Source organism: Cariama cristata, unplaced genomic scaffold (genome assembly GCF_000690535.1).
Source record: "Cariama cristata isolate BGI_N322 unplaced genomic scaffold, ASM69053v1 scaffold34344, whole genome shotgun sequence".
Taxonomy (NCBI): Eukaryota; Metazoa; Chordata; class Aves; order Cariamiformes; family Cariamidae; genus Cariama; species Cariama cristata.
Window position 1 is genome coordinate 46111 of NW_009614187.1, and position 10825 is coordinate 56935.

Sequence of the window (10825 nt, forward strand, 5' to 3'; positions counted from 1 at the left end):
CAGTCCGTCCCACTGGAAGTGCAGCTCCTGTTCCCTGCTTAACTCCGCCGGGGTTGGCAAATGCGAGGCTTGCAATACCCAGAAAGGCAGCGACACCATCAATCTGGTGGGGGACTCGGTGAGATTTACCCCTTGCAGCCCCTCTAGCCCTGACTTCACCACCTGGTCCTGTTCCAAGTGCACCCTCAAGAACCCCACCCTGGCCCAGAAGTGCAAAGCCTGCGGCTCCTCGAAGCTGCATGGCTTCCAGGAGCATGGGACACAGGGCGAGCTGTCCCCCCGCTGCCCCGACTGCGGGGCTTGTGACAAGGGCGGCTGCTCCTCCTGTGGTGGCAGGGCCCCATCCGCCCGCAAGGTTGCCCGCCCCTTCCCCTTGGCCAGGAGAGGCCAGGCCAGTGGGCTTGTCCCGCTTGCACCTTGCTCAACGAGCTGAAGGCCAAGCACTGCGTGGCCTGCCATACCCCGCAGCAGTACATGGCCCAGCGCAAGGGCCTCAAACCCCTGAAGAGACGGGAGAGCATGCACGTGGAGAAGAGGCGGCAGACAGACGAGGGAGAGGCCAAAGCCCTGTGGGAAAACATCGTGACCTTCTGCCGGGAGGTGAGTGTTTGCTGAATTAGTCTTGCCCCTGGCTTCCCTTGGAGGGGGCCCCCTTCCTGCCTCCCCCCTGGGTCTAGGGCATCGCTTGGCACAGGCAAGCAGCCTTCTGGGTCTTGGGTCCCAGAGATCTTCACCTGCAGCAGCTGGATGCTGGTTGTTAACACTGAAATCTAATATTTTAAATAGGTGCAAGATAAGCTCTGGGGTGAAGGCAACCCTTACAGTTCGCTCCTGGTCCAAGGGTCAGGAAGTCTGAGTGTTAACTCTGAAACCTAGTGATATTTTACATCAGTGAGAGAGAACATCTGGGTTGAAGGGGACATTCTTAGGGAGTTGGTACCGCTTCTTCTCTGTCCGAGGGTGGAGAAGGCTGGGAGGTGTTCAAGAACTGTGAACTGGGCCGTGGCAGCCTTGGTTTTGGTGTTTGTGAATGCACAGCTGCAGCTGCAAATGGCTCGCCCCTGTTGTGGGAAGGACAGCTGAGGTTTAGCTGTACCCTGACTCTAGGCGAGGGTCTCGGGAAGCGCCTGCTAGGGCCCTCCTCTCCCACTGTCAAGTATCTGGTTTGATCTGTTGGGTTTCAGTCTCAAACACTGCTCTGATGGCTCCATTTTTTAACTTGAGTGGCATAAGACATTCCCGTGAATGCTGCTCTCTCTCCGCCCTCTTTCTGGGGGAAGCCTCCAGCCCTTCTGGACCAGATGGAAAGGGAGTTGTGGTCCCATTTTGACGTACAGACAAGGCTTTTTCTGCCTGGTCTGAGGAGTGTGTCCATGTCTGTGCCTCCGCTGCGCAGACTGGGGACCACAGAGATATTTGGCTCTGGAGGAAAGCTGTTGAGAATGATCCTGTTTTGGCGTTGTGGGTTTTTTTAATTGCTACGTGTCCATCCTAACAGACATGGATGTCTTTATAGCAGAGAGACCCTGATTCTGCGTATCCCCCTCTTTTAAGCAAGTGAATAGCCTCTTTTGTAGGCAGGGAACATCTGTTACATCCAGTGGAATCAGGCCTGAAGGATGAATTATGAGAGAACAGCCAAGTTGAATTAGCAGCTTGCCGCTGCCAAGAAGGGAAGTCTGCCTTGCCCCATCCAGCACAGCTCTCGGTCGGAGCCTTGGCTGAGCCTGTTCAGCTCGCTAAGCTGGCAGTAACGGGCTATTAAATCAGCGAGGGCCATCTCCTGAAAACCCCCCTGAAACTAAATCACTGCTCTGTTCTGACACTGTTTATGGTAGGTCAGGAGCAACGCAGGTTCGAGGGAAGGCCTGGCAGCGGTGGCGGGACAGTGCTGCTCCCATACTCGTGCACGCTCTGCTCTTGGTGTGCCCGCAGCCTCCCACCAACGCTCCTGTTCAGACTGGCATGTAAGGCAGCCTGCAAGCTTCCTTCTGTCCGCGGTGTTTCACAGGCTGTTCAGCCTTCCCCCCGAGGAGTGCCTCAGGCTGGCCAAGTTCCCCTCCGCCTGCTGTGCCCCTGCCCCAAGTCGCAGGGAGCAGCCGGCCTCGCTGCGCTGTTCCCGCCGGGGATTTCTGCTCCAGCTCCTGCTGTGGGTGCTCCCTCCTCCGCTATTCCAGGGGTGCCTTTTCCAACACTTGTCTGTGCATGGCCTCAGATTTTAGCTTACCCTTGCTCTTCTGTCTGGGAGGAGAGCAGAGCTGACCTTTTCCAATACCTACCTCTGCACCGGGTTTCTGCTTCCCTGTCTTGCTCTGTCCCCTCTCTTGCTTATCCCACTGTCTCTGATTAACCACCCTTCCCCCTTTCCGAATAACAACACTCATCAGCACGTTCTGCAGAACTAGAAGGACAACCCAGGACTCTTGCTGTCTGTGCCATGCCCTGGCACCTCTCCCTGCAGAACCTTTTCCATGTGCTGGGGGAGACCCCATCTCTATTTCCCTTCCTCTCCACCCATCAGACAGTTCACTCCTGGCAGCGAGGCCATGCGGGGCAAGGCAGCAGCCTTCCTTGGCCCATGCGGTACCGGGGAGGTGGCAGCGGAGAAGGTCACGTCTGTGGTCCAGAACGGCGTGAAGGGGCTTGTTGGCAGAGCAGGAAGAGCGAAGGAGGTCTGATGCTTGGATTTATCATCTTGCAGGAGAAATAAGGAGGGCTCCTCATCTGACACCATCTGTGAGCAGGCTCATTGCTGCCCAGACACGAGAGGAGTTACCTGCTCCTCTCCGCTCTGCTCCGATGCTGCCCTGCAGCTCTCGTGCCTCTCTTTCCATCCGTCTCACAGGGATATTGGTAGTGACAACTTCTCTAAAGCGTTTAGAAACATGCGCAGGGAGACAGCATGGTATAAAGGTAATTAGCTTGTTAGGCAGGCTTTCCTAATGCTGCTAGGGAACTGCACTGCTATGGCTGTCACATTGCCTCCATCGTCGTGCTGGTGAGGTCCGTGGGCTCATGTCCAGGCTCCCGCAGTCCTCCCAAGTGCTGTTCCAGCCCTGGTGAGACCCTGGCCACGACATCAAGGAGGCTGAAGGGCTTCTTCCACCTCTGTGGTTGGAAAAGCACCGTGGTGACTCCACAGGAGACAGAAAGCTTGTGATGCCCACAGGCCGTGACCCAAGGACTGCTGCCGCCTTGCTCTGTGTCCGCAGGGCCCTGCACAGCGGGTTCCTCGGGAGCCCTGGCTGCACTCTGAGGGGTGAGTGTGCAAGGCTGGGATGTGGCGAGGTAAGGTTGCTGGCTGATACAGCAGAGGCAGTTGCTTGTCAGCTGCACGGAGCAGATGCTCCCCTTGAGAAAGCCAGCAAACCCTGGGACATGTCCTTTTTGGCCTGCGTCAGTATTTGAACGGTGACATCTATTAGCTGAAAAACACCCTTGTGCAAAAGAGAAGCTGGAAGTGCTAATTGAGGCACCGTGTAGAAAGCGTTCACGTAGGATTGCAACGAAAGAGGAAGGACAACTACTAGTTTGGTGTGCATCAATGCTCATTTAAATCAGAGCCGGCTGTTGCTGAAAGAATTTAATTTCATTTAATTAACAGTCACAAAGAAATCCCGGTTCTTATTTCACCCTGTGTTAAACTGTCTGAAAAAGCCGCCCTTCTTCACTTGAAGTTCTGTGCTTCCATCCTGCCTCTGTGGCTAATCCCTACGGCATTACCTGCCCTTCAGTCCATCCTATTGTATTTAATACACAGCAGCTATTGCAGGTGGGCTCGGAGATGGGATACCCTCACTCCAGAATTGCTTGCCTCTTTGTGGTCTGGCTGAATCCAATTGCGAAAGCTGCCCCTAACATCCTCCGTGGATGTGCCTGCCAAGCCCAGCATGTCCCCTCTGGAGCTTGGGCAACTCAGCCCTTAGCAGAGGGCTCAGGTTGAGGAGCGTTTGCTTGCCATGTGACTCCTCGCAGGCTTGCCGTTCGCCTGCTTTGCCACTTAGGAAGGCAGCCAAGGTCCCCCACGGTCCAACTTTTAGCACCAGGACAAAGCATGGGACGGTCCCTGCCCAGGGAGGTTCCTGCGAAACAGAAAAAGGCAGATTTGAGTCGCGGTCTGGAGCTTGAGATCCAGAGAGGTGAGCCGGCTTGTGGCAGGGCTGAACACTGGACCTGATGCACAAAATGCATCCGTGCCATTGCCAGCAGACACCCGGCTGCAGACTTGCCCCTCTGCATGGTGTCGGAAGGGGCTGCCGGGGCCGGGCAGGAGGGCTGGGGGCTCTGCTCTCTCTCCTGGGGAGCAGTGGGAGGCTTTCCAGGCCAGCCCTGTCCCAGGAGGCCCTGGGGAGCTGTGCGCCACATGGCTGCACACTGATGCTCTCCTTGCCTTTCACCCTCGCAGAACAAAGTCAATTTTGTAGATGACAGTTTCCACCCTGGGCCTAAGTCCGTGGGATTCCCAGAAGGCGACAGCGTGCAGCAGAGGGTGAAACAGTGGCTGCGACCCCACGAAATCAACTGTAGCATCTTCAAGGACCGATCGGTGAAGTGGTCGGTGTTTCGGACACCCAGGCCCTCGGATATCCTGCAGGGACTGCTGGGGAACTGCTGGTAAGGGGGAGTGAGCCGGGCTGACACCCTCCTGCCTCTTCTTCCTTTCCCCCTGCCTCATCCAGCTCCAGATCAGACCCCTCAGCCCTACTCAAACCCGTTTATAACCCCCAGGCACGTACCCCATCCTCTGCCTCACCCCTTACCAAGCGGCTGCGAACCACAGTCCCCTGTGCTGCGTGGCTGGGCAGCTGCCTTGCCCATGCCCTTCTGAGACCGTCGCGTGTCCCGTCCTGCCGGCAGGTTCCTGAGTGCCCTGGCCGTGCTGGCTGAGCGGCCGGGGCTGGTGGAGAGGGTGATGATCACCAGGACGCTGTGTCCCGAGGGTGCCTACCAGGTGCGGCTGTGCAAGGACGGCACGTGGACCACAGTGCTGGTGGATGACATGCTGCCATGCGATGAGTGCGGATACCTCCTCTTCTCACAGGTCAGCGGCCCTCAGGGGGAGAGGGGTGACAGGAGGTGGTGGGCAGTGCTCTAGGGGCAGGGGGAGGCTCATCCCTGGCTCTCCTAGGAGAGGACTGATGGAGACAATGGGAAGAGGTACTGCTGTGGTTCATGTGAGACCCCTACTCTGTGCTGCATGGGGTGTTTGCAGCTCAGGACCCTGCTTTTTCCTGCACCCTCAAGACAGCTGAACTCTTTGAGGCCATAATATAAATCTATTTAGGCCCCTTTTGGTGTTTTCCAGGCTGCGACAGAGGAGTTTCATTTGCAGTTGCTTTTCCCTCCTCCCTGTAGCACAGCCACTTCACTGACAGGGGAAGCCAACCTTATTCTTCACAGCAAATGGGAAATATTATAACCTGTGCATTTTGCACTGCGGGGGGCTGAGGGAAAGCTGTTTCTTTCCTCTGCGGGGAGGTCTGGCAGCTTGGCTTTGCCAGGGAAGGACCGTGGAGAGGGAGGGGATTGCACAACAAATCAGCCTGCTTCGAGCCGGTGCCCGGTTGCTCTGAGCACGCTCAGGTGGCATCTGCCAGCATTAACGAAGCTCTCAGCCGCTTCAGGACGTCACCGCGTGTTATGCCCTGCCCTGCCCTGCCTGCCAGGCCCAGGGGCACTTGCTGGGATCATGTCCATGAAGGAGACTGAGAACGTCTTCATTGAAACTCAGGTGGCAAAATCTGCCAAACAAAACAAAGTGCCACTATCGGGAGGAGACAGGGACCCAGGACTGTTGGGTTGGACTTTGTTCTGCAAATCCCAATCCTCTGTTTTAAAACACAGACAGCCACAAACCGCATCATGTGTAGATGTCAGGAGAGGACTCTGGCTGGCGAAATGGGGCCTGAAGATAAGTTTTTGGGGGACCTTAATGTTGGTAAAAGCTTGACTGTGCTCCGTAGCCTGTGCCCTCCGCAGCGTGGAGGTGGCCCAGTACTGGGGCAACTGCTAATTGCATCTGACCTAATGGGCCTCGTGGGGCAGCAGCCCTGGCACTCCTGAGCCCTGCTTACCCCTGGCTCTGGGCAGAGGGGCAGGGGTCTGGGCAGGGGCTTCGTGCTGTGCAGGCACAGGTACGGCACTGCCTGCCCTGGGTGATCTCCCCAGGGGCACTGAGTGGGGCAAAATGATTGCCAGCGCTGCTGGAAGCTGGTCCTGTTAAGGAGAAGCTTTGGAGAGGGGAAGAAGGAATCTGTGTCTACATTTTGCCTCTTGGTAGACAGAGAGGATCCAGATCCATTTCTTTATTTTCAGCATAAGATTTACCTGTCTTGGGTTTTTTTTTTTTTCCATCCATCTTTCCTCTTACAAATTTCAAGTCTGCCTTTTTTTCTTTAAGATTGAAGGGTTTCAATTGAAGGTGTTTAGCTGCCTGAGCTGGATGTGGGGGCTAAAGAAGGAAAACCAGAGAGTTTTAAAAATAACGAAAAATCAGGCTCTTGTATGAGCTCCCTGGCTGCAGCTCAGGCAGAAAGAAACAACATGGGTTTTGTTGAGCGAGGAACTCAAAAACCAGTGCAAAGCACTTGTAAGCTTGCTTTACCCACCGGGAGGAAACCTTCGCTGCTCTCCTTTCCTCTGCCAGCTCTTGGCTGCCATCTGTGAGTCGCACACAGTCACAGCCTACCAGGGCTTGGCCCCTGCTGCCCTCCAAGCTCGGGGTACCGAACCCGATTTGCGGGGGACGCAGAGACCAGCAAATGTGTCCTTGCCTTCTGCCCCCACACACCTTCCTCTTTGCCTCCTCGCTGCAGGCAAGGGCTGGGACGGAGGCTGGAGGTCTCCCCCCTAGCCCCAGCATGCCCAGGATGAGAGGTAAAGCATGGCCAGTGATGGCATCCTGGGGCACGCTGAGGACCTACGACGGTGACTTGGACATAGTGGTAAAGGCTGCGCCCTGAGCCTGCATTGCCGTGGCCGATGGAGGCTTTGCAAACCCCCGAGTGCATTAATGCAGCTTCTGCATTTCTTTCTGAATCCATAATCAGCCTAGCAATGGCAAGAGCAATAGCCTGGCACGAGAGCAAAGTAACTCCAGGGGGAGTTTCCCCCCTGCGAAACTTGGATGTTGTAATTACATCTTGCCACTGGCCCTGTGCTGGAGTAGAGGACTTTGCCCGGCTGCCTAGGAGTTTTTGGAGCTTGCCTTTGAAACAGTATCTCTGTTCCATGGGTGAAACCTAGTCGGTCCCACAGCCGTGTGGGCTCTAGGCAGCCTCCTCCGCCAAAGGTGTGTTGGTTTTGGTTTGCAACAGTGTGCGATGCAGCTGTTCCAGATGTGTTCGATATCCTCTTCCATTATGAAACCTTTTTAAACCCAGATTGAAGCAGAAGGAAGGGACTGTTAGCTTGCCAGCTGCACACCCACCCCTGCCAGCCTGACTGCGTGGGCACCCCAGGGTGCAGCTCTGTCAGCATGCAGGCCTCTTGGACGTTCGCTGCGGGACGTTTTCCCAAGGGGAATTAAACTGTGCAAACGAAACACTGAGCAGGTAGCGAACGGAGTCACCCTTGGCCTCATGCGGACAAGCTCCTGGTGGCTTGGCCTTGCTGCTCCCACCTCTCCGTCTCCCATCGCAGCAGAAGGGCTGGTAGGGGCGGGTGAGAGGGGCTTTGCCTTGTCTGCACGTGCTGCCTTTGCTTTCCTATCTCCTGCGTGGAGCGGCTTGTGACGTGTTTCTCCCTCTTTCCGCAGGCCCAGAGGAAGCAGTTGTGGGTCGCCCTCATTGAGAAGGCGCTGGCCAAGCTTCATGGTTCGTACTTTGCCCTCCAGGCAGGGCGTGCTATTGAAGGCCTGGCTACACTAACGGGTGCCCCCTGCGAGAGCCTGATGCTGCAGGTCAGCTCCACTAACCCTCGCGAGGAGCCCATTGACACTGACCTCATCTGGGCCAAAATGCTGAGTTCTAAGGAGGCTGGGTAAGACGAGGCAGGAGGGTGCCGTGGCAGGAGCGTGGACAGTTGGAGAGGGGGGCGAGGGGGACCACTCTTGTTTGTAGAGGCTCAGAGGAGAGGGGCTAGTGCATTACCCAGGGTGGAGTCCACCACCCTTGGCATTCATCTGGAGCATTGGTGGAGCTCCCCCTCTAAGCTCTAAGAAATAATTTCTCCTTTGTTTAATTTTCATATGAAATTAAAATCCTAGTGAACTTCCCTGTGCATGTTTACTGCTGTCTTGCAGGAGTTTTGAAGTGGCTGGCATTGAGCCCACTTGCTTTGCTTTGAGTTTTTTTGTATTGTTAAGTACGAGACCCTGCATGTGTCTCCCACCCATACGTGGCATCTTTGCTGGCCTTGACTATAGGCACTCTATAGGAGACAAAGCAAAAGCAAAGACCTCTTGCTCATCACTCTGGCAGGAGGAGCTGGCTGACGGCAGGGGCGCGCCTGCCAACCCGAAAAAATGGGAGGCTGACGTGGTGTCCCCCCAAGCCTGGCTGGTGCAGACCTCCCACCCCAAACAGCCTGTCCTCACCCCTGCAGAATGGGCCAGCTGCCTGGGACTGGGCAGGAGGCAGACGTACCGCTTGCCTTCCTGTGTGGTTGGGCCTTGCCAGCCATCAGAGACAGGCAGGACCCCAGGGCCTGGCAGAAAATGGGTGAGGTTTGGGTAAAGCTCCGCTGTGCATGGACAGAGCTTTCAGCCCTGCAGGCGAGGGCACTGCTCAGAGAAGCTTGCCACAGAGCCCGGGCTCACTGCTGCCCAGGCAGAGCTCTGGCTGGGACACTGCTCTGGGGAGGTTTCCAGTGTTGTTGCAGAGAGGGAATATCCAGGAGCCTCCTCAGGGGGAGTCTATCCCTTACCTCGAGCGGTAGGGACAAGCTTCCCCCCCATACCAGGCCCGGCAGGACACCGAGGGTTTTGCTGTCCCCTATGCAGGTTCCTCATGGGTGCATCCTGTGGCGGAGGCAACATGAAAGTTGACGATGTGGCCTATGAGAGTATGGGTCTCCGTCCACGGCACGCCTACTCCATCCTGGACGTGCGGGATGTCCAAGGCTTCAGGTGAGTTTGGGCTGGAGGCTGGTGTGGTACTGCAGACGTTCCTGCCAACAGCCCAAGCAGAAACCCTGGGGACAGATAATTGAGAGCATGCTGGACAAGACTTCAGGGACTCTCTGGTGTCCCACCCCCATGGCCAGCAAGGGCTGTTTCTGCATCCCAGAGTGTCACATAAGTGCTGTTGTCATATAAGCTGTCCTTGCCTGGCACTGGCTCCACATCCAGGGCCACTCTGCTCTGGGATGTCCTGTGGTGCAGAGTGGTTCACCTGGTCTCGCAAGATGCAGAGGATTGAGTTGAGCTCTTTCAACTCAATGAGGCAGTCAGGGCATCCTTCTCACCTTTGGAGGGTGGGGGGATAGAAACGGGTGCTGCCTCCGACAGCCTGGGTGCTGTGTGGAGCCCCATTTTCAGCCATGTCACATGTCAGCCTCTTCCCTGCTGAGCTCCTTCCCCACAGCCCCTGGCTGGAGACCCTTTGGGCAGGGAAGGGCAGAAGGAGCTGCAACAGGTCTGGAGCTGCAGGATGAGGGCATCTGCGGCCACCGTGGGGGTCGCAAATTTGGTCTAGGATCATCATAGAATCATAGAATCAGAATGGTTTGGTTGGAAGAGACCTTAAAGACCATCTGGTTCCAAGCCGCCTGCCATGGGCAGGGACACCTTCCACCAGACCAGGTTGGTCAAAACCCCATCCAGCCTGGCCTTGACCACTGCCAGGGATGGGGCAGCCACAGCTTCTCTGGGCAACCTGTGCCAGTGCCTCACCACCCTCACCGGGAAGAAGGATGCTTCTTTGAGGTCTTTGAAAGGCAGGGGCAGAAGTGGCGTGGTGCCCTCTGCGGGGTGCTGGGTGGGTCTGCAGAGCTGGGAGAGCATCTCAGAGGTGATCTTCCTCATGCACCCCTTCCTCCTGGTCCTCTGACACCGTTTTTCCCTTCCTCCCAGATTACTGCGGCTCCGAAACCCCTGGGGCCGCTTCTCCTGGAACGGCAGCTGGTCCGATGAGTGGCCGCACTGGCCGGCTCCCTTGCGCCATGACCTGATGCCCCATGGCAGCAGCGAGGGTGTCTTCTGGATGGAGTACAGCGATTTCATTAAGTACGGTAGCACCCAGGAGGCAGTGGCTGTGGGGCGCGAAGCCAGGCAGGGGACAGAAAAGGGGACATGGGGGTCAAGATGGGGCAGGCGGGAGTGGACATCCCCAGGGGGGAGCAGGTGAGGTGCCAGTGCCTGCTGCTCCTGACTGCGTGAGCTGCAACGTGCTGGGCCCTGGGGGCAGAGCAGTGTAACCGCAGAGGACTCTGCCAGGGCTGAGCCCAGCTTCCCCACAGGTATTTTGACTCCGTGGATATCTGCAAGCTCCATTCAGACTGGCACGAGGTGCGTGTGCAGGGCCTGTTCCCCAACAAGGCCAATGGGCCGGTGACAGTGACATCGCTGACGGTGTTGGAGCGTGCCGCCCTGGAGTTCGCCCTCTTCCAGGAGGGCAGCAGGTGAGCTGGGCAGCCCACGGGCTGCAGGCAGTGACCCCGACCCAGGAAAAACCCCAAACACATCACCCTCTCGCCCCGTGCCATCCCGCGGGGTCGCAGAGCTCAGGGATGGGCCCCCATCACCATTTCTTCAGTTCTCAGGGTCTGCTCGTGTTTTAGCCAAAACCCAAGCCCTGAACGCATGCTGGTCCCTGGGGCTGGATACTTAGGGCAGTGGGAGGGCTTCTGGATCGGCCGTCCCGCTCCCGGGCTCCACCCCCTCTGG

The 10825-nt window shown here is 57.0% G+C and overlaps 1 protein-coding gene across 1 annotated transcript in view; it reads left to right on the top strand.

The window, feature by feature from the left end:
• Nucleotides 1–10825, top strand: part of CAPN15 (calpain 15) — a gene marked incomplete at its 3' end in the record, with an annotated part of 12621 nt that overhangs the window by 853 nt on the left and 943 nt on the right. The window contains 8 exon segments of the mRNA XM_009699315.1: nucleotides 4–371; nucleotides 374–600; nucleotides 4406–4614; nucleotides 4858–5041; nucleotides 7757–7980; nucleotides 8942–9067; nucleotides 10013–10165; nucleotides 10399–10587. Coding sequence (XP_009697617.1) covers nucleotides 4–371; nucleotides 374–600; nucleotides 4406–4614; nucleotides 4858–5041; nucleotides 7757–7980; nucleotides 8942–9067; nucleotides 10013–10165; nucleotides 10399–10587 — 1680 coding nt within the window.